This window comes from Gouania willdenowi, chromosome 16, assembly GCF_900634775.1.
Source record: "Gouania willdenowi chromosome 16, fGouWil2.1, whole genome shotgun sequence".
NCBI lineage: Eukaryota > Metazoa > Chordata > Actinopteri > Blenniiformes > Gobiesocidae > Gouania > Gouania willdenowi.
Window position 1 is genome coordinate 8004820 of NC_041059.1, and position 23971 is coordinate 8028790.

General features: G+C 36.6%; 1 protein-coding gene across 2 annotated transcripts; it reads left to right on the plus strand.

Moving 5' to 3' along the window:
- Positions 1 to 350: 350 nt before the first annotated feature.
- ndufaf6 (NADH:ubiquinone oxidoreductase complex assembly factor 6) lies at positions 351 to 17488 on the plus strand. 2 transcript variants are annotated; one of them, XM_028470714.1, is made up of 9 exons: positions 351 to 567; positions 2094 to 2193; positions 2348 to 2470; positions 2562 to 2618; positions 2729 to 2831; positions 4011 to 4144; positions 7795 to 7896; positions 12522 to 12578; positions 17273 to 17488. In XM_028470714.1, the coding sequence occupies exons 1-9, from the start codon at positions 374 to 376 to the stop codon at positions 17399 to 17401; spliced, it is 999 nt and encodes a 332-aa protein (XP_028326515.1). In that variant the 5' UTR covers positions 351 to 373; the 3' UTR covers positions 17402 to 17488. The 2 variants fall into 2 exon arrangements, with proteins under 2 accessions (XP_028326515.1, XP_028326516.1); XM_028470715.1 differs by having other exon boundaries at positions 431 to 567; positions 2094 to 2197.
- Positions 17489 to 23971: the final 6483 nt, after the last annotated feature.

Consider the following 23971-nt stretch of genomic DNA (forward strand, 5'->3'; position numbering starts at 1 on the left):
TTCACTTTTCTTTTTTTTTTTTTTTTTTCCAATTTTCCTCCTGAAAGATGAAAATCTCCATCTGCAGCGGAACCTGTCCATTTTGATCAATATAAATGTATATAATTTTCTAAAATTTTACTTACTATTGTGAAAGACAAATGTTTTTTTTTTTTTTTTTTTTAATAAATTTAAATTTGCATACAATCCTTAGCAAATTCTCAAAAAACAATAAATAGTTTTTATAGCTTGCTCTGTAAAATAAAATAAAATCTAATATTAAAAATAATTTTTAAAAAAAACCAAAAAAAAAACCCCAATGTTTTATTTTGCAGCCTCGAGTCGGTTCTGGGGAAGGTTTATAATGTAACACCGGGTGTATTTGAAGGGGAAGATGGCAGCGGGCGTCAGCGTTAAACATTATGGAATATTAAGCAGTAAAACATGGCGGCTTCACCGTTTGCTCAGGAAAATATCACCACAGCGGGTCGATGTTGGACAAGCAACGGAGATACAGAGCGTTAGAGCGGCAACCAGCGCCTCTCCAGACTCTCAGCAGAGCCAGAAGTACTGCCTCGACCTGGTCAGGTGGGTCAGACTACCAACCGAAGCAGAGCACCGGGCTCATGGGGATGACGTGTGTTTACGTAGTCAATAATGTGGTTTCACTGAAAACCTGGTGTTTTATGCTTCGTCCTTGAATTAAAAACAGTGGAGTTAGAGTTTTGAAAATAAAGTACGTAAATGTAGATTCACCCATTGGTTTGTATTGTTGCCTCAGTGCTGTGCAAAAAAAAAAAAGAAGAAAAAAAAAGACTCTTTTCTAAAATATTTAGTGAAATTAATTATTTTTTAAATTTTTTTTATTTTGTTTGCAAAGCATTTAAGCAGTAATTTTAGTTTGAGCGCTTCTCATGAATAATTAAGCAACACTGCCTCAATATATTGTTTTTATAGAATATAGATCAGATCATATAGATCATATTTTTCTTAATTAATCTTCAAATTGAAACAACACACAATCTTAAACGACTATATTCCATACTCTGAATTTCTCAAAAATAAATGTAGTTCAAATAAAATGCAGTGTAATGTAAAAATGAAAGAAAAACCAGTATAAAAATACCTGAGCATCTTGTCACTTTGTGTACTAATTCTTGGGGAAATGTAATTTAGTAGAAACTATTAAGTTAAACTGGCAAATAAATGACAATGCAAATAGTGAATGTTAGGGATAGACCGATATGGATTTTTTTTTAGGGCCGATACCGATGGTTTTTCCATCAGCCATAGCCGATGACCTATACAGACTGTTGATTTTCTTGAGCTGATATTTGGAGCTGATAATACTTTTGCTCCCTCAATTTACATCATGGAAATTAAACAATGATGATAACAAATGTTATGAGTCTCAATTTAAAAAAAAAAAAAAAAAAAGCAACATTTATTGAAATTAACAAAGGTGAGGTAGAACGACAAGTACATTTAACAAATATTAAAAAGAGGTGATGAGAACAAGAACAAGTAAAAAATATTTCTGCTTTCTGTAAACAATGTGGATCGGCTAACGCAGCAGCCCCCATCGATCGATGTGATACATGTAAAAAACGCCGATGTATTGGTTCATCAATAGTGAATGTGGTTAAATTGGCAAAATAAGCATGAAATATGGAGAAAAGAGATTAAAAGTGATAATAATGGTTCAACACATGCAACATTAGGTAGGAAAAGTGGTGGAAATGGTTTATAAGTGCCGAAAATGTCTTGAAAATGGGGAAAATATGCAAAAGGCTTTGAAATTTGATGGAGAAGTGACAGAAATCTGAGTAATGTAGCAAAAATGCATTAAGGAGCTAAGATATGGCAGGAAAAAGTTATAAAAATAGGTCAAAATATGGAAAGTTTGATGTTGTTTCAGAAAAGGTGTAAAAAAAAAAAAAAGGTCAAAATGAGCTCAAATTATTTAAAAAATATTCTTAGCTTACTGAAGGCATCTCGCGACCACAAATAAGGTCTTGACCCTAAGGTTGAGACTCAGTGCCTGCACTCAGGAAGTGGTATTGTTTCCTTTCTTTAATCTCTTTACCTAAAATATTAAATGTTTTCATCCTCAGGTCCAGAGACTATGAAGGCTTTTTGTCGTCTCTCCTCCTGCCAGAAGAGGCCCGGCGCTCCTCTCTGGCCCTGAGAGCCTTTAATGTGGAGCTGGCTCAGGCAGGTATTCCTGCACTGACGACCAAAGGCAGTTTTATTGTTGCGTCAAAAACTGTGTTAACCTCTTTTAAATGTCCAAATGTATGATTAGAATTATTTCCGTGCTGTCTTGCTGCACATCCTTGACTTGCCATGTTTGTTTTTTTTTTTTAAGGTGAAGGACTCCATTTCCCAGAAAACAATTGGTTTGATGCGGATGCAGTTCTGGCAGACCGCTGTAGAGGAAATCTACAGAGATGACCCTCCAAACCAACCAGTCAGCACTGAACTGTGGAGGGTATGTCTGTAACTGTGGCTTTATACAGTATATTTGTGTTTTTTTTGCTGCGTTTGGAGAAATAAATCAGTAACAGGCTGATTCTGTGCAGGCGGTTAGGACTCACGATCTTACAAAGAGATGGATGCTGAAGATCATTGCAGAAAGAGTAAGATATCAACGAGCTATTTATCCTGAAGTTAAAAAATAAAATAAAATTGTGTGTAATTAATAATACATAATAAAAAAATAAATAAAAAAAACCTTTTGTTTCACTAGGAAAAGGATCTGGACGACCGAGCCTACAGAAACCTCCAGGAGCTGGAGACGTATTCTGAAAACACACAGTCCTCCTTATTGTACCTGCTGCTGGAGTGTTTAGGTAAGAACATAAGAACAGGAAACACTAAGAACATATGAAACCATTAAAAAGCAGGAAGTCATTAAAACACCCATAGGCTCTAATATACACCAAGGATGATGTGATTTTAAATACCATGTCAACACCTCCAGCCTATTGTGTTTGCAATGACTGGGACTATTATTCAGTACTATATACCACAGGTTCTCAACATTGGGGTCAGGACCCCATTTGAGGTCGCGAGACACTGGGAGGGGGTCGCCAGATGCCTTCAAGAAACTAGAAATATTTTTTGAACTATTTGAGCCCGTTTACGTGTATTTTTACCCTTTTTCTGCAACTCCACCAAACCTGCCACATTTTTTTTAACCTATTTTAATTACTTTTTGCTACATTACTCCCATTTCTGTCACTTCTCCATCAAATATCAGTGCCTCCTCTGCACATTTTTTTCCACTTTCATGACATTTTCAGCACTTATAAACTTTTTTCACCATTTTTCCCACCTAATGTTGCATATGTTCACCCATTATTGTCACTTTTAACCTCTTTTCACCACATTTCATACTTATTCTTGCAAATTTAGCTCTACGTTCACATATTGCCATGCCCATTATTTGTCATTTTAAACTAATTGTTCCAATAATGACATTTGCAACAATTTTTACCACTTTTTTTGTCAGTTATTGGCCATTCTAATATGCAACTTTTAACCAGTTTCTATGGTTTTTGAAATCCCATTTCACCACATTTTCCACCATTTTTAGTCACTTTTAACCTATTTCATTTCTGATAAAAACAAGGATTGACATCTTTAAGATGACTATATACTTGGGTACACATAATAATCTTCCTTAATAACAGTAGATAATATTAAGATGAATAAATAAATAAATGTGGTTTTCACAGATTCATAGAACAATGGACCATCTTTTATCTGACTTTATGGATGAACCCCAAAAATCTCTCCCTTTTATTCCCCCTTATAGATGGCCCTGTCTCCACATAACTGTTCATTTATATTCATGTCTGTGTTCAACCACCTTTCGGTACAGTGGGGGTCCTCACTCCATTTATTATGGGGGTCACGGGCTGAAAAGGTTGAGAACCACTGGTATATAGTGACCGCTGCAGACCAGAAACACACAACAGTGTAAATGATTCTAACTTTGGTGTGTGCGTCTGTGTTTCTCTTTGTAGGTGTGAAAAACGTCCACGCTGACCACGCAGCGAGCCACATCGGTAAAGCTCAGGGAATCGTCATGTGTTTGAGAGCGACTCCGTATTACAGCAGTCGGAGAAAGGTCTACCTGCCAATGGACATCTGTATGCTGGTGGGTCCAGGCTTCACACGGACAATAACATCATTTATGCCATTAATAGGGACTTGTTTTACTCAGCCCCCCAAAGTAAACAAACAAAATGACTCAAAATATACAAAAAACATACAAAAACTTCTGCAAAATATACAAAAGGACAACAAAAAATACATAAACACACGTAAATACACAAATGGACAATAAAAATACATAGTTACTACATAAATACACGTAAATAACAGTAAATATACAAAATGACAATAAAAATACACAAAATCACTACATAAGTACACGTAAATAATAGTAAATACACAAATGGACAATAAAAATACGCAAAATTACTACGTAAATAATAGTAAATACACAAATGAACAATAAAAATATATAGTTACTACATAAATATGCGTAAATAACAGTAAATATACAAAAGGACAATAAAAAATACACAAAATTACTACATAAATACATGTAGATAACAGTAAATACACAAAAGAACAATAGAAATACACAAAAATACAACATAAATACATGTAATGACTACATAAATACATGTAAATAACAGTAAATACACGAAAGGACAATAAAAATACACATTACTACATATATACACATAAATACAGCACACAAAATACAAGAAATTACTACATAAATACATGTAAATACACAAAATGACAACCCTAAAAACACAAAATGACCCCAAAGAGACAAAATAAAAACAAAAATACAAAAAAAAAAAAATAATACAGAAAAACAACAAAAATACACAAAGTGACTCGGAACACACAAAAACAGAAAAAAAAGGCAGATGACTCCAAACATACAAATGACAACACTGATTTAATATCAGCAGTAATAGTAAAAAAGCAAAGCAACAAGATGTTACCAACCTGCTAAATGGAAAAATATTAAACCATCCTGCACAGGATATAGGAAAATAGTGACTGATAACCATTGAATGAACAATTTTTCCATTTGGGACAAAAAAAAAAGTTGTTTAGCTTCTCTCACAACAGTTCCTGTCTTCAGTCAGATGAGGGCGCTGTTGGCACACTGGATTATCCTGCAGTATTCCCACTTTGCCTTTACTGTGGCATTAATGACTGAAATGATGTTTTAGCTTTTATAAAAAAGGACACATTTTTCATGTATATATAAAAACCTTTTTAGGAGCATGTATAGGACGTCCTTTAACAATTGCATTCATACATCACACCACATCAATTTGTTCATTGTTGTTATGTCCTTAAAATGTGCTCAAGGGCTTACTTCGCTTTGTCATCATATATAAGAGGCAAAGCTCTAACTTTATCTGATAGCTATGTATGCATTTCATTTAGCATGTAAGATAATCACGGTTATTTTGCTGTTTATCTTGAGGTAGATCAAATCTTTTTCTTTGTTTCTTTTTTTTTTTTACTGCATTCAAAATTGCTTCAAAAGTTATTTAAGTACATTAAGAAATGTAAATTGGATTTAAAGTGATAAAATCTGACGTTCTGTGAAATGTGGGCTTTTCAAGACTCAAAAGGTCACTTTCTCTCCCTATCTTCACAGTCACATGGTAACCGTTTAACTGACAGCGCTGATGAGTCAATCCAACTGTCTGTGTGGAGTTTGTGTGTTCTTCCATTGCTTGCGTTGCTTATTACTTTTTCCAACTTTAACCTTTTCAGTATTCATTTAAGGCAGTGGCTATCCGTACGGTTGCAGTATCAATATACCGACATTCTATCCGTACACAGAGCCCTTTATTTGGTCAGTTTAGCTCACGTGAATAAGACTAAACCTTACCCTAAACCTGATCCTAAGCCTAAAAATTGTTGCGATATTGGGTTATAACCTAACCCTAACCTTAAGACGCTACGTAATTGTACTTCGGTAACCGTACCAATAGACAATTTTTTATAATTTAATCTTTTAAATCCACCTCTCTGTGTGGAGTTTGCATGTTCTCCCCCATGCTCACATGGGATTTCTCTGGGAACACTATTGCCTCCTAGGTAAGTTAAAGCTATGCTAGTGGTAATGCTAGGTTAGTGCTAAACTAATGTTAGGGTAATGCTAAGCTATAGCTAGGCTAATGTTTAGCTAATGCAAAGCAAATGTAAATGCTCTGCTGCCAATGCTGAGATAATAACTATTGCTAAGTTAATGCTAAGCTAATGCTGCTGTGAATGCTAGTCTAATTCTACGTTAATGCTAGGTTACTGTTAATGCTAGATTCATGCAGGTTTATTGTTAATGCTAGGCTAATGCTAGTTTATCTTTTAGCTATTTTAATCATTTTCAACTTTTTAAACTGTATACAACTTTTTGAACTTTTACCAACTTCAACATTGCAGTCAATTATTCAGCCTTTTAGCTTTCATTTCATCCATTAAAATAAACTTTTAAACCTTTCACTTAATATTTAACTATTCAGCTCATTATTCAAAAATGTAACATTTTGGGCCTGCAGCACCTGCATTCTCACTTTTTTTCAGGAAATGCAAATATTCTAGCTAGTAATTACAATCTCATTTAGCAGACACTTTTATGCAAAGCGACGTACAACACAAGCAGTTACGGTTAAGGGACTTGCTCAACATCACACAGTGATGATGGCCCAGGTTGGATTCGAACCAGTGACCCTCCGATTATAAGCCCACTTCTTTAATTGTTACCACCATTGCCTTTCTCCCTCTTCCCTGCTAAAGCTACAGAGAATATTGACCATGGGAGATTAGTCCCTGGAGCAGAAATTGCTCATCTGTTTTGGTTTTCGTTTAGAGAAAAGTTGGAAGTCAGGGGATTAAAGCTGCAGTATGAAGAATTGTGAGACTTGTATGGAATAAATCATGCTACCCCCTCCCCTGCCTATTTCGAATTCACCGGTATACCCGTGAACTCGCACAATTGTGAAGCAATTAGTGACTTTTTTCTCAATAGTGACAAATGTAGGGACTTTATCTTGTGTTATTGGAGAGTTTTCTGATGTTTTAGAGAGAGACTCTGACATTAACGCTTGTATAACTCTGTAGTTACCTCCCCCAACCCAAAGCACTCACAGGTGCCTGTGGTGATTCCAGCTGCAGGTCAGAGCAGACCCACACCACTCCGCATCCAGACTGCAAATGGATTGTGCATGTTCTCTCCACCTTGGATAGGCTATTCTTAGGTTTACACGTGGTTTATCCCATCTGTTATCACTCTCCCTCTGAAACCAATAGTAACGCCCAAAACAGGTCATTGGGCACTCGGTTTGTAAAAATATTTCTGATTGGCATCACACTCCTTGTTTTCTAAAGCCTAAATACAGAGCCAAGAGAAGGAGCAGAGGTCCACAGTCCTCTCAGAACACTTTGAATTACAATATGATGAAAGGTTAGGATCGAACTTACATGCTGCAGCTTTAACAGGAACATTTTGTTTCCATGTTGTAATTTGTCCTATACAAATAAAGTTGAATCGAATGTACGGTATGTATTCACGGATGAGTTTTTTTTTTTTTTTTTGGCTCGTCGTAACTCAACATGTTTTTTTTTTCTTCAGCTGTGAGTTAGACTAGTGCTGCTCTTTCTAATCAAAAGGCAAAAACAACATTATCTTGATATGTTGCCCCTAAATTGTTTTAAACTGACAAACTTGTTTTGTATGTTTTCTTGTGCATTTTTGTGTTTCTCCAGCACGAAGCTTCTCAGGAAGACTTTATCCGTGGCAGACAAGAGAAGCACATTAGAGATGTGGTGTATGACATTGCCAGTCAGGCCCATGTGCATCTACAACATGTATGTACCTTTTGATATATGATACTTTATATTTATATGTAACACAGCTGAATAGTGCAGGTGTGAAATGCATCGGAAGAATCCTTTGTGATGTTTTTCTTTTTACTTTGAAGGGAAACAGGTGTGACAAGCTGAAGCAACTCTGAGGGCATTGAAAGCTCTATTTGTCTATTTCAGTAAAGAGAGCGTAAACAAGTGCATGCTCTCAGAGGAAATTGGCTTTTGGTCCCTAGTCGCACAGTGAACACGCTTCACCCACTGCCTCACATGATTAGAACCTTTTATTAACCGGCAAAACATCCAACACACAATATTTCAAGAGTGGCAGCTGCTAATACTGACGCCAATTTACAAGCTAATTGGAACACAACAGGAAATAATGCATAATTTGATGAAGTGTCGAAAGAAACAAATAAGATGCAAAGGAAATGAATAATGAGCATCTCTTTTTATTTCTATGGACTGGATATACAGGTATATGGTTTGTTATGTTGTTAATGCAGCAAAGCCACAGCCGGATAACCAAATGAACATGTTTTTTTTTCTGCCGTCAACATGTCAAACCTAACTTTTAAAGCTTCGTAAAACTTTTCTGAAGTTCAAGTCACATAACCATTTGTCATCAAATGTGATGGAGTCAAAAACAATCTATTAAACCTTCAACGTTTGAGTAAATTCTCCTATTTTTCAGAGAAAAATATCTTCGATTCATTGATTTATGGGGCGTACACTATCTCTGTGTTTGAAATGGAATACTTCATACTATGCACTAGAAACTCAATGAGTATATACTGTCTACTATATACTATAAGTATGATTAGGATGATAACTGTTCCCACTGACGTATACTTCCAAGTTTCCCAAGATGGATTTCAAACCTACGATGAAAACCTGAATCACACTGAGGCTAAATATTTCTGTTGATTCTCCACCTTTGAAAGTTCTGAAATCATTTTAAGTGAGAAAGTAAAATATTAACTTGTGGTCATTTGATCTATAAAACTCACGGTAACACATTTCATTCTGACTTTTCTGAGATTTTTGGAGACCCTCCATTGTGCTACTGACAAAACTTCCGGTTAACTTCAAAACAAGAGCCCTATTGACAAAAGCGTTAAAAAAAACGAATGGAAGACAAGAAGAGATGCTTTTGTTTTGAAAAGAGGATGTTTAATCTTTTAGCTTGAAGCTGGTCCCAGGACGATTTTACATTTAGCTCGCAATGCATCATGGGGCGGTTGAGTATGACTAGTGTGCCCACCGTGCATACTTAAAAAATGTCCCAATATAGTATACATCCTGTTATTTCTCGCGTACTCAATGTTTCCATACTATTTAATGTCTACATACTAATTTTGACATCAGACTTAGTCGTACGATAGTATGACCTTTCAAACATGGCCAATGTCTTTATTTGTGTAATGTTAGCCATCACGTCAAGTTGTACTGCCTGCTAAAGGTCTGACTTGTTCAGTGGTTCATTCAGTAATTGGTCACATGGTTGACTTTTTTTCATTTCCGTGGAGAACTAGAACTTCAATTAACAAGAGTTAAAACTGGTACCCTGAATCATCATTTGTGTCTTATTTTTGTGCTAGGGCTAGTTAATAGCTGAAAGGATATTTGTATACCTACTTTAAGTCTCTGTTGCACTTAGTGAAGGAAATGTAAATTTTCACCTCCATTAACTCTTTTTTTTTTTTTGCATCTGTAGGTGTACAGCTGCTCAGTAAAGTAGCACTTGTTTTATAACACTCTCAAACGCCTATGGCGACTAAGACAAAGCAATATGCTGTTCTTTCAAGTGCAATTGTACGTCACACTGTTAATGTTTGACATGTTGAGGCGTTCCGCAGTGAACACTTTTAACCCGATGAGAGATTGAAAACATCTCTTTGTATTCTTTGGTTTTTAATGTCAGATGGATGGTTTGTTTTGTTGTTACTGTTCGGGCTGCAGCAAAGCCACAGCTGGATGACAATGGGATCCCTGTTGTTAATGTATAGGCGGAACATTTCGAACCTAATATGTTAAGGTTTCATTCATTCAGACAACTTATTTCCGGAAATGTACTTTTGTTGTGGCGGTTTGGATGAATGAGACGGAGTCCAGCTTTAGGGTTGCTGGTCAGATGCGATGTGGACACAGGGTTTATTTGGTCAAAGGGTTTTGGGAAACAGACCGGTCTGGGATTCAGAGGTGAAACAATCTTTCTGCTGCTGTTCAGTGCTCTCAGTGTTATGTATGTTGCTGATAGCGGTAGTCATCAGCAGCATTGTTCTTTCTTTTCTCTGATTCATATTTCTTTGTTTTGATGACTGTATTTGCTGTTGTTGTTTTAACCTGTAAAATGTCTTTGAGTTTCTAGTAAAGCACTGTTAAATAAAATATATTATTATTATTATTATTATAACATAGTGGAGCCTCCTCAGGCAGAGACCTTGGTGAATGCTATCTGTGTACGATGGTCTCTGGCCTTCTGAGGTCAGTCTGACCATTGCTCTGCTGTGTCCTTATGAGTTCTTTCTTGACAGTTCTGTCAGACTGGCCTCCGCTTCAACATCAACAGGGATGAGGGAACATTTTTATTCTCCCTCTCCTGGGACTCTCTTCTCCAAAGACCATCGAGGGACAGAGGGTGTGGCCAGTCTGACAAAACTGTCAACTGTCATTAGCAGACACCTCTGAGAAAGACTGGCAGTTGGCAGTCAAAACATGTCAGGAGATCAAAGTAAATTTCTTGAAAAAAGTTGTCTGAATAAATGAAAACTTAAAGATTGAGGAATTTCCCGAAGTTTAGAAAAAATGCACATGGGCAACACTCTACTTGCTCCCAAGAGGGAACGCCTATTAAAAGTGTGCATGAGCCCAGTTTTCCTCATGCAAAGCTTTGTTTACAAGTTGGTCTCGGCATCGCTCATACAAGCTTACTTTTCAAAAGAATATTTGCACTTTTCCCACTATGTCAGACTCGCCACCGCAAAGTGAAAAATGCGCAGCAAGCCAAAGGCATATTTATGGTATTTGTTGTTCAAATCCAATGGCGGATGTAGGCGTTGTTACTTTCCACAGAAACGCCCAAATACGGACAAAACGTAATGTCTCGCAGAGTGATGTCAAATTACTGGGAACACCATGAACAAATAAAAGCATAAATGGTGCCAAGCAAACTACTGTCTTCCTCGTCTGGCAAAGAATACAGCAACACACTGTTCTTCTTTGAAGTACAACTGTACGTTACACTGTTAATGTTTGACATTGTCTGCTAATGGAGCTTGGCAGAGGTTGAAACTGCTTGGAGACTTTTTGATTACCACTTACGGTGAATGCACAAAGGTCACCTGAACTATAAGCCAAATCAGCATTATCAGTACGCATGCGCGATTCCCGGGTCAATATATCCGGGTCAGAGTTCACGACTGCCCAGCGTGTCAACAACGCCCCTGTCTAGCGGAACAACCGGCTACTTATACGGACTTTTAGGCATTTACTTTGCTTAAGGTCGTTTTAAGGCAATATGCCAGGGTCCCATTGTTCAGTGCGTGGCTGTTCCAACGGTACACGTGGGCTTAATACGTGGATGAAAGAGTTTTGCCCCATTCACGAGTGCAATAAAGGAACCTCACGATGTATATGCGACCCGCCATACGTACTCATCCCATTTCCTACTGAAAGAAAAGATCCAGAACATCGTGCCGAATGGATTAAATCAGTAAGTTTGACATATACTGTACTACATTAAAGCTAACTAGTAAACTAGTAAACTAGTATATAAATATTATATTGTGGTGTACATGTTAGAGAGGTGTCTCTCACCCAGCAGGTTTCGGGTGTTTGTTGGCGTCCTTTTCTTTCTCGCCACAATATGCCCGATCCCCCCAGGATCAACTGTCAACATCGATCTCGAGCAGAGATTTATAATCAAGGTTGACAGCCTCTCGTTCCTGCTGTTTTGTCAAAACTATAGGCGCTTTTTGAAATGACAATGCCCAAGCGAGGGCCACCAGTTCTTTCTTCCTCTTCCCAGTAACAACGTGTCCACGTCTCCTACAATATTCTTTTAAAACATCCATTTTACAACGCTCAAAATATTCAATATTTTTGTCAGACTCGGCCATGTTTACGTTTTATGATACGAGCTAGGCGGGAGCTGGGTAGTCCTGACCTTTGACCCGGACCAGCATGCTTTGCGCGCAGCGAGATGCCGAATCCGCTTATTCATAACTAGATGTGTCGGGGAACAAGTTATTACTTTTTTCTCATTAACTGATATGTTTAGAAGCGTGGTAAAGCAGGATGGTCATGATTTAAAAGTGGTCCAAGGAATGAAAAGCAATCAACGTCATTAATGCATCCTTTGTCCAATCATACTTAAGCTATCGTAGCTCAAATTGCTTCAGCAGTCAAAGCTGCTTCTTATCAAAGTCGCGCTTCACTTCCAATGTGGAGCTTCAATGTTGTTGCATATTGAGTAAATTCCTTTCATTAAAAAAACATTTCTCATCGTAGTATGAACTTTAGTTTGAACCCATCTTTGGTTTGGTTTTCTATAATAACAATATACTTTTTTTCTGTTATTTGTAATGTAATAATCAAATTAAATGTGTTTTTTATTTTGTCTTCAGGCGCGATCGTTTAGCCACATGGTTCCAGCTGCTGCTACACCAGCCTTTCTCCAAACTGTAAGTCAGCAAACAATTATCACTATTATTGTGGGACATTCAGATTTATGATGATTCATAAAATTATGATTGAAAAAAGCTCTTAAAAATTCCTAAAACTCTTTAAATTTCTATTAAATGATTAAAAACATTATAAAACTCCTTTTATCTACTTTTTTTAACATAACTGCAGAAGTGCACATGGTTTACAAACATGTGCTGCAATAAAATTATATTCTCATCAAACTCTGGATCTATCTTCACAACAATAGAACAGATGGGAGTGTTGCGTCAGGCACCACATTTGACAAACCCTTCTTAACTCACTCAGTGCCATTGACGAGATAACTTGTCATTTCAAATCCAAACACTCAGTGCCATTGATGAGCTAACTCGTCATTTCAAATCCAAACGCTCAGTGCCATTGACGAGATAACTCGTCATTTGCGTTTTTTCACGAGGATTACTAGAAAACACCCTGGCGGAGGTCCCTCATCAATATCTAAGCTGTGGGCTGTTGTAGTGACCAACTGTGCCCTGGAAAAATACCCCCAGCCTGTGAGCCAGATTGCAAAATAATAGGTGACACGTAGGAGGTAGCAGCGTGAGAGATCATCCATGCTCAGCAGAGCTCAGAGGAAGAGGAGGAAAGGCGTTTATGAGACAGAAAATGGCGCTACGTATGAGAGTTGACTTTGCCAGCAGCGCACACTCGACCAGAGCATGTGTGGAACTCATGGATAGTGTGGCAATGGTGAGATAAAACCATAAAAAAACGGGGCAAGCAGTGACACTCTGCATGTCGGGGAGGAAGAGGAAGTTGCGTGTGTGCAGACTGACGTGAGAGAAAGTTGGAGGAAAGCCAAAATGCAGTAAGAAATCTATTCAACTCTGACATAGATAGCAAAATAATAATTTTGCCATCAAAAGCCTAGATAGTCATAGTAGAAAATATTCTGTGGGTCTTTAAAATCAGTCAAAATGCTCAAAAACGGCTGGCACTGAGGGGGGTAGAAAATTTGAAAATGGCTGGCACTGAATGAGTTAACATGTACTGAACATGTGTTTTTTAATAATTTGGGAGGGGGAACAAAAGTACATGAATTAAACCCTTGCATTCATAGGGAGAACATGCAAACTACACACAGAAAGGTCCCCACGTCCACAACCAGATATTAAACCCAAGGCTTAATACACGCTATTGTATACAGTGTAGGCTGGGTCAAATATTGCTGCCTGGATTGTTTTTTTTTCATATTGATATATTCATTTTAACACGGCTAACTGTGTGAGGCATCAGTGAGGATCACTGATCCAAGGAGCAACCTTCAAAATAGTTTATCTTTATAACATCCTAATGAGAACGACTGGTTGAACGGTTACCATGGCAGCACTATTAGCAATGAAGCAAAATATTCCAGTTTGCCACATACAAAGTCTCTCTAAGCTGAGACCCAGAGTGGTCTCTCGGGGTGTCAATCAACAGTTTTAATTTAAGACATTATTATAATCGGGTAGAAGGTAGATAAAGGTAGGGGAAATTGCTGAAATGTTTCAGACATTTAAATGAAAATCATTCTTTTTAACGAAAAGCAAAACAGACTTGTGCTTTGTTTCACCGACTCTGTTGAACGATGGTTTGCGTTTCCATCGTTTTGATTGCATCACTGCCTAACCAACCAATGTATCAATCCAGATCGATGGATGGCAAACCACCCCCCCCTCGAGTTTGACATTCAGCGTTGATTTTTAGTTTGAAACGAAAATAGAATTAAAAAATATCTCTTCATTAAAAATTTATGGAATATGTTTTGCACTATTCAATTCAGAAAGAAAAACAATAAATAAATAAAAAATAAGAAAAGAAGTGGAGAATGAAGTGGTATATGTATATATATATAAGCGTTTAGTGGTTCCTTTTTTCCCAAAGCATAAGAATAATGATAAGTGCATTCATATTAGGCTGACTCTAATACAGCGGTTCCCAACATTTCATGTCACACATTTCTGGAGACTTTCTTTCTTTAAAATGTGTTTTTTAATCATGTTTGTTATACTGTATCACAAATGCAAAGTGACAATATGCGCCCGCTCAGGTATTTTCATACTGCTTTTTATTTGAACAAGATTCATATTTGAGAAAGTAAAAGTATAGAAAACTGTTGTACTGTATGTGGTGTTTTAATTTGAAAATGAATAAAAAATATTTAAGCTCTTTGAGCTTTCTGCCCCTTTCTGCACTGTAGACATGTAAACCCATGTAAATTTGCGATGGTAAAACAGGGGACGGGACCCAGATAAGCAAACTGCTTCTCTCGTCTCCTTTTTCAGCATGTACAAAAAAAAAAAAAAAGTGAATGTAACCATGTCGGAAATAAACTGAATAAATAAAAATAAATAAAATTATCTATTCCTGTGATATTATTGTCACTATTGTTTTGTATATCATTGTATATGTGTAATATGTTGCATATACTGTATTCTATTATACTATACTTATAATATTATTTATACTATTATTCTTTTAATCTATTTAGTCTTTAAGGGCTTAACGAGGAACTTGGTGATGTTTTTTCATGATGTACAGGTTCATGCTCATAATGGAATAAAAAATCCTTGAATTATGTGTAGGAGTTTTTCAACTGTGCAAAATAATTTAAAAAATACATAGAAAAAATATAATTTTAATCAGTCTTTTTTCATACTTTATTATTACTAGACGTTTCAGGTGACCCATTTCATTTCCAGGCAACCCCACATGGGGTCACGACCCCACTGTTGAAAAACACTGCTCTAATATTTCCCACAGCGCAGCCTCCAATGATTGGTTAAACCCATTTAGTTTAAATTCATTTGGTCATTCATCCATACACATGTGTTACATTATTTCGACCACATAATATCATGCCACTTACTGCTGTGGGTCCGTCGGGCTGTTCTGACCTGCTACATTTACAGCACTGAACTGCTCTCTTTCAGATTGTGCACAGAAAAAAAAAAAAAAGCACTCTGCCCTCCTGAGTGTGTGTGATTATTCACGCTGCAGTGGCCTCTGTCGTGCAGCCCAGGCCCAGTGTGTGTCAGAGTGTGTCTCTCTTTCAGCTCAGTGTGCTGCTCGTCCACGTGACAAAGCCTCCCAAACACATTCTCGCCCCGCGCTTTCTCCTCGTGCTGAAAATTTAATTGAACTGGTTTGCAGGTTTGGACGCCATGTAAGAAGACGTCAGCATTTCTTTACCATGAGTCAGGGTTCAGATGTTTACCTGCTCCAACTAACATGCTTGTTATCAGGCTTAATGCAGAGCTGCAGGATAAAAGACCATTTAAGTGTATTTATGGAGCTTGTAATTCGGTGCTCACATGTTTCAGTGACTCAGATGAAATACATGCACTTTGGTTCCAAACCATTTTCTCATGTGACACGTAAAAGCCCTGGAATAGAGAATGGAGGTGTGATCAAATCAAATAATGTGATAAAAGACTTTTTACATCCACAATAGAAGTTATGTTCCACTCTGAATCCTTTCACAAGACTAGTCTACATCAGGGGTTCTCAAGTGTCCTGAAACATCAATTATTCCTAATTATTTCATCATTGCTGTTCTATTATTTGCCTCATTTATCAACTTTAATCAACGGGTGCAAATTTGAGAGCAGATTTGGTCGTACGACATGACCAACGTGTGATTGATGAAATATTCGTATTTCACCAATTCCAGCGTACAAATGATCAGGTGTTGATAAATCTGGCAGCTGTATTTGATCGTTATTAACTTGTCACGTCCTCCTAGTCCGGAGGCCCCGCCCACTGAGGTCAAACAAGAAAAGAAGCTTTTCCAAGATGAAAATCGTCATATCTGAGGTGGAGTAAAACAAACTCTTTGACGGTATGAAAACTGGAATTAAAGAAGTGCTTTTGAATGCTCTGTGGAAGAGAATCAGGTACCAAGCTGGTGACGTCTGCCCCCCTGTGTGCGCTGAGAACAACTTCACAACAGAGATCCTGGAGACACATGGATATGACATTTATATCAGCCTCAGTCTGCACGCTTTAGGCAATAGATATCGCATTAAAACAAATTAACTATCGAAACAATTTTAAAAAAAATTACTAAATGTTGTCCCTTGTCTGTGTTTATTATGCCTTCAGCCAATTTCAGCTATAATTCATCACAATATCGATTACTGCAGCACATTTGTGAAAGTTTAAGGAACAATTAACATTTAAAAGCATGAATAAAGTCATGTTTCCTCTGTACAGCACCCAGTGATGTGTAAACCTTTGAGTTTATTAGCTGGGTTTTACGGTATTCCGTGGAAGGAAAACAAAGAAAGTGGTATCAATAATAACGTGGGCTTTTTTAGGATTAGTTTTATTTTGTTTAATTTGTTTTAATAATCCATTTTGAGCTGTTCTGAATGTGTGTTTGCTTATGCTTAAATGACAGCTGAGGCTTGTTAAATAATTTATTTTTCAGTCTCAGTCAGATTTTGCTGTTCTTTACCACCAATCCACTCACTCAGATTATCGTACAAAGGCCAGACCTGAATGTAGCGTATGCTCACATCAAAATTGATAAATAAGTTACATTTTTGACCCATTTTGTTGAAATGTTCACTCGTCAAAAGGGAAGCGGTGAGATCCACTAGTCTACATTGACTTTGATCTGGTCCAAGCTGTTGCTGAGTGAACTCTGTGTGGGTGTTTGCTACAGGTGGTGCTGGAGGACTACCTTCACAAAGTGAGAAAGGCTGATTTCGACGTATTTCACAAGAGCCTGCAGAACAGAAACCCCCTCCTGCCTATTCAGATGTACCTGCGCTCCTGGAAGAAGACCTACTGACATCAGGAACCAGTGACATCACCTTAGAGACGACGTCCAAACTTGTATTTAATTGTTTTCAATAAAACACACAAAAAAAACTCCACAGACTGATATTTTCTTTTTATTTTACCTCAACTGTGTATACATTTGTCACTAGAAGTGTTTCATCCTGTGCTATGAATTGAAAGTAGGGTTTGTAATCTTTATTAACCAATTTTCTCCTCCCTGCCTTCATTTCTTGAGTTCTCCTGACTTCATGTGATAAAATAAAGCTGAACATGATTCGTCCTACACTCTAAAAAAAATTTCGTAGTTTTTACGAAAAAAATGTGGCTGTGGTTGCCAGAATAATTCTGTAAAAATTACAGTAAAGATGTAAACAGTTTTACAGGCTAAACTGTAAATTCTACAGTTCAAAACTGTATACAGAATATACTTGAATCTGGTAAAACAAATAAAAAAAATTAAAAAAAAATCAAAATGGGTATGTTGCTATTTCACATGTTTTTTCAGTAAAAATTTGTAGAAAATTGTTGTTCATTTTACATCAAACACTAATAGACACTACGGAAAAACACTGAGCAAACTACATTGTTTTGCTGTAAATTATGAATTATTTACAAACTTCCTTTACAGCTATACTGTATAAACAGCTTATCTATTTTAACAGAATTGACTCAAATATGTATGAATTATATTCTAAAACATTTTAAAAAAATATTCTCAAATCATATTAAATTAATAATAAATATCTGTAATATAGGACCAGAATATAACCATCATATGCAGTAAAAAAAAAAGCAAAGTGATTTTGCTAAAAGATTAGTTATAGAAAACACAAAAATGTAGTTTTTGTCTGTTTAAAACAATAACGCTAATGCTGTAATTGTAACCTCATTGTATTGTTTATTGCATTACAGGTTTTTGCTGTTTATGTAACAACAATCTGTAAAAAAATATTTTCACATAGCTTCACTTTAAAGGTCCCATGTCATGCTATTTTTTCACACATCTCCATTTGTTCTAAGAACCCCAAAAACATCGTATTTGAGGTTTATTTTCCCAAACTCGCCTGTTTTCCAGAGTTTGAGCCTCTGAAAAGTCACTTTCTGAATAACTCTACACAAACAGGCTGATTTGCGTGAGGACGGCCCGCCCTCCTCCCACCCACTCCGTAGCCGAGCTCATGTTGTTTTATAAACACGAGGCAGAGCGTGGGGGCGGGGCGTTCACCGGTACATACAGTACATAGACTGTAAAAAATACATACGTAGCACTGCGCAAAGGACGCTGAAATGCTCACCTTCGTGGGCGTGTCTGTTTACATGTCAATCACGGCAGGGAGCATCCTGGAGGCGTGGCTTCTCCAGTTCAGTGCCGAGTCAAATTCGTCATCAAAGTGGGAACGCGTCATCAAATTTGTTTTGTTCTGTATTTTACAAAAAATAACCGTCAAATAAACAGTACTTTTTTGTTTTTCTGTTTCCATTTTTATGATGTCATGATTTTACAGCCATTTTCCACAGAGTAATTGTACAACACACCATAATGCATGTAAAGAAGTAGGATACACAAGTGTTTGATATGAAATGCAATGGCAAAAGATATGATCAAGCAAAAATGATTAATAGAAGCTTCAGCAAACACTGAGGCAAGATGTCAGGAAGCTTTTCTGTGAATGTTAAATGACAAACGGATGTAATTGAAAATGGCAGAAATTTCAATAAATGAAATCTGGGTGTGAAAGAACTTGTCACAAAAAGAAGACACCAAACACTGTTTTTCCTTTGAAGCTGCATCTCAAAGGAAACATTTCCTTTAAAACTGCTTTTTAATCTGAATAAATGTTTGTTTTTTTATGCTGCTAAGCTTTTAAACAGATACAAGACTGTAGGAAAATCTAAAAATGACCTTTGTATGTTTTGTGTGCACTTAAAGCTTTTTATGCACTTGGTAATAAAAATGTCACATTTTATTTGCATTTCTGCTGATTATTCTAGGCTACGAGCTCCAAACAAGCTGTTTTCTTTTTCCAGATAATTTGCGTGACTTCTAACTTGATATTAAACCTCACTAAACAAACATATAACAGTGACATCACTGAATGTTGTTACAGGTTATTGCCTGCGTGTAAATCCTACGCCTCCGGGAGTCTTTGTGCACTCCTTGGACTCAAGGTTTTCATACAAATACTTAATCCCACTGTGTCACCAACCTTGCCCTCGCATGTTTTCTTTTGTGTAGAGCTATAGTCACATTGGCTGAGCATCTGGTGGTGAACATGGTCCATAAAGAATGTCACAGCTGCACCAACAAGTGACATCAGGAGAAGACAGGACTAATGCCTCTTTTAGTCCTGTCTTTTAATATATGTTGTGTTTTATTTATTTATTATTATTTTGTCTTTTGTTTTAATCCTGTAGCACTTTGAGATTTGGAATCAAATATAAAGTGCAGTACAAATAAAATGTATTATTATTTATTATTATTATAGCTTAAAAGCCATGAAGAACAAAGCAGAGAGGTTAATCAAACTCACACCTGCTTGTCCTCAATTCTGCATTTTTTTCTAGTCTTTTCTGATCAAGATGTCATTGTGCATCTCAGCAGACTCTGTTTTATTCAAAAAAAAATGTAGTGATTCATATATATATATATATATTTAAATTTATTTACAGCAGGAATTTGGCTCTCATGCTAACAATTGGAGTCAATGCAAAAATGAAATTTTAAAACATCAGTGTTTCACTTATGGAGCTAATAAATCATTGTTGAAAAAAACTCCATGCTGTCAAGATGCAATATATGTGTTTTCTTAGAATTTTGTCTTAAAAACGGAATGTTTGAGAGGAGTCACACGCTGCTGTCTTGTTTTACCTAAAATTGCCTGGCCCTGATCTTTGCTGTGCAGCAGCTATAATTTTAAACGTGTTTCTTCGGTGGTTGAGAAGTGCAAAACAAGAATAAACCTGCAGACCAGCAGCTATAGTGCTCACAACAAAATGTTCTGCTAAGCTTTTGTATCTAACTCCATCCACAAAGAGCTTTTTAGGTCAATAATACTAAATAAAAGAATGAATTGATCCAAATCAAACCAACTATCTCTGAAAAACTGTTGTTTTTCCCTTAAAGAGAAATAATCCTTTCTTTTATACCTAACGTGCTGCGTTCCACAACACCTGCTTACACAGTTTTTAAAAATATGATAGTTCAAACTGTTGAGTCAGCCATCATGACTCAACATCTGTGATTAAAGTTGAAGGTTTCGTAGATAAGAAATAAAAATGAATTTTCTATAAAAAGGTGGATGTTCGAGGACGAAATAAAACCAGAGGCAGCATATCAATAAAAAGTAGACATTATAAGGGAAGATATTTTCCTATTCCTACAGCAGGTGTGCTGTATGGGTCAGAGAATCATTTAAAGCAGACAAATTACTGTCAGTTTTTTATAGGGATTTTTCATTTCTGTAAAATGCAGGTAACTCTAAATTAAATTCTTAATATGTCAGGGTGTGTGTGTGACATTTCTCATTTTTTTTTTTTGTGCTCAGTGTAAACCAAGGCCAGGGGTGTCAGGGGCCAAATACATAGAAGTTTGATCTCACGTAGGCCACAGAGGTGGGGAATTGAACAATTTCATTATTAGTGCGACTTTGCATTTTCATGTAAAAAGGATAAAAAAAATATTATTTCAATTTGGGGAAATTTTGTCAAACAATTTGAGGATTAGGTAGGATTTTGGAAAAACTATAGGTTTGTTCCAACAATTCAAGAGTAAAAATGACTTCCATTGTTTATACGAGCATGGAAAAACTAAAACCCCTGCAAATATCGTTGAGTTTCATTGAATTTGTGAAAAATTTAAAGAAACTCAACTTGAATAATTGCAAAGTTCTACTTCCAAATAAAATGTGTTTTTTAAAAGTGTATTATTTTTGCATGGATGCCGATATTTATGTTTTGATATTATACAGTGGTTTAAAATTACTCCCAATTTTGGGTTAATTTGAATAAATAATTCATATGAAAAGTTTCTATTTTTTAATATTGTCAAAATTCCCGAGCTTTAGTTCCCGTGGTAATTTGCCAGATATTTTACTCCTCTTTGCCACCCTACTGAGATATCCATAACAAATTATTTGTTAATTTACACAATGATTCATGTTTTCTCAGCCCTTTTTACTTTCCCCTGCAGGCCGGATTGGATGTTGACACACGTGACTGAACATGGGAGTCGTTCCCATGAATGCCATGACTAAGAATTATCAAGTATAACCTGCAAGAAAATGTGAGAAGGGATAAAAAAGAGCCATGTTTGTAGCATTAATCTATGATACAAGATAAGATTGTCGGATAAAATACCTCCACACTCATTAGTATCATTCAGTCGGCTATTTCAGAAAAAAAAGAAAAACCTTGAGGTTAAATATTACCTATCATTGTGATGAGAAGTTTACCGTAAAGACACATTTTAATTGGATTCTCTGAACATTCAACCGAGACCTTAAAGGTGGTTTTCATGGGTTTAGAAAACAGAAGTTGACACGCACTTCAAAATACTCTAATTAAGGAGATAAAGTGTTGCTCTCATGTGGAACGACGGATGCAGTGCCTCGTCCTCGTCAATGGTACTTCATTCATTTTAACACTTAAATTAGATTAATATAATGCAACATCAAATATACAACAATTTCTCATCTATACTGCTGTGATTGTTAGACTAAACCAATGAGGAAATTACTTTTCAAGACTGTCAGTTGCAGAAATTAGATTCATCTAAAAAGTAGTTTTTTTTTTGGAGTTTTTGTCCATAGAATTATAATAATAGTTTATTTTTGACAACTTTAAAGCTGCTGGGGTTAGTTTTGTTATTTAGCCCTTTTGGTCCTTTCTGTTATTCTGTCTTTGTTTATTCTGTTTGAGTCTGGCCTCCTGTGTTTAACTTTTGTCTGTGTTTCAGGTATTCCTGCTTGTCAGAATCAGAATGATTTATTTGCCAGGTACAGTTTTAGAACAATACCAGGAATTTGACTTGGTAGTTGCAGCGAATGAACACACATCAACACACCGGAGCAGCCATTTGCCACACCCCCATATTTAGGTGAAAAAAGGATAAACAACAGGAGGAGAGGTGAGGGGGAAAAACGGGCAGTTTGAGACTGGTTTCCCTAAACAGAAAAGGCAGTGTAAAACCAGGAAAAAACCGCCTACGCAAACATAAATTTAAGCAGGCTCCACCCCCAGTGATGTCTGTGTGCTTGGTTTCTGACTGATAAGCTACCTCTTGTTTTCCACCCAGGTGTGACCCGTTCCCAATCAAGCTTCCCTCACTATTGTGAGGTGCTTGGACACAGGGTGACGGCTGGATCATTGTCTCATGTTAATGTCTACCCTCCTCATGTGCTGCTGTGTTTGTTCCCTGTTCTCTGGTGTCTTCGTGCTGCACTTCTAGTTTTTGGATTTTTTGGTTTCATTGTTTAAAAAGGACTGCTACCAACGCAACATCTGCCTGCGTCCTCCATTTCTCTCTGCATTTGGGTCCACACCAGCACCAAACCTTGTCATGGGAATGATTCATATTTTTTTCATAACACAGGTAAAGACAGTGTCGGCCTCATGAATCAATACGTTAAAGACATTTCCGTTGAAAAATGGGAAAATTTACTCACAAATGTCAAAGATTGATTTCTTTTTAAAAAAAAAAAAAAAAAAAATCCATAAAAAACGTTGGGTTTGTTGACAAATGGTCACGTGACTTGAAGTTTGGAATATTTTTGCACATTTGCATTGTTGAAAGACAAGGTAGACAGGGATTTGCCTGACAACACCATTTTTGCTCTGGTTTATTTTTGGTGTTCCCCATTGTATGATGTCACTCAGAAAGACATTACATTCTGTCAATATTTGGATGTTTAATTTGGAAAGCCACAATATCAACATCCGCCATTGTTTTTGGCACAACTTTTCAATTCCGAGCAACAGCAAAAATGTTACGTTGGCGGTGTTTTTAGGGTCACACTGGCATCAGTCGTGGATGAGAGCAACTTTTGCTAAATATCATCCCCAGTTTTGACTTTTAACATCTGCAGTTGAAACCAAGACAGTAAAACGGATTCATTAAGAAAAAGGTGGAAGTCAACAGAAACATATTGATTGTAATGAAGTTTACTGCTCCACTGGAGGTTTGTGGGGCTTTTACCACACTGTTAGATCCCACTTAATTGTGCTACAAACTGTCAACAGTCAACAAGCTTCTCTAGCACCGTGACACATAATTAAAGTCGATCCTGGAGCTGCACGTGTATATCTCTTGAAATAAAGCTGTCTGCAACTCTAATTGGTTAGCACAGGGCAGAGAACACAAACACACCTGATTATTTATGCTTTACCAACACACAGCAGAGAGTTGAATATGTTTTTTTTTTGTTTTTTTTTAACGTTTTGTGTTTCAAATAATCCAGCAAAATACTTCTCAGTTAAAAAGCATTGCAACTTACTGTTTTAATCTTTAAGTGTTTGTTTTGTCTTCAGGAAATTTACTTTGATCTCCTGACATGTTTCGACTGTCAGTCTTCCTCAGAGGCGT

Bases quoted from the DNA above. Each gene is read 5' to 3' on its own strand.
- ndufaf6 (XM_028470714.1), top strand. From the start codon at position 374: ATGGCAGCGGGCGTCAGCGTTAAACATTATGGAATATTAAGCAGTAAA. The intron at 2,471-2,561 runs GTATGTCTGTAA...GATTCTGTGCAG, and splicing joins TCAGCACTGAACTGTGGAGG to GCGGTTAGGACTCACGATCT. The intron at 7,897-12,521 runs GTATGTACCTTT...TTTTGTCTTCAG, and splicing joins CCCATGTGCATCTACAACAT to GCGCGATCGTTTAGCCACAT.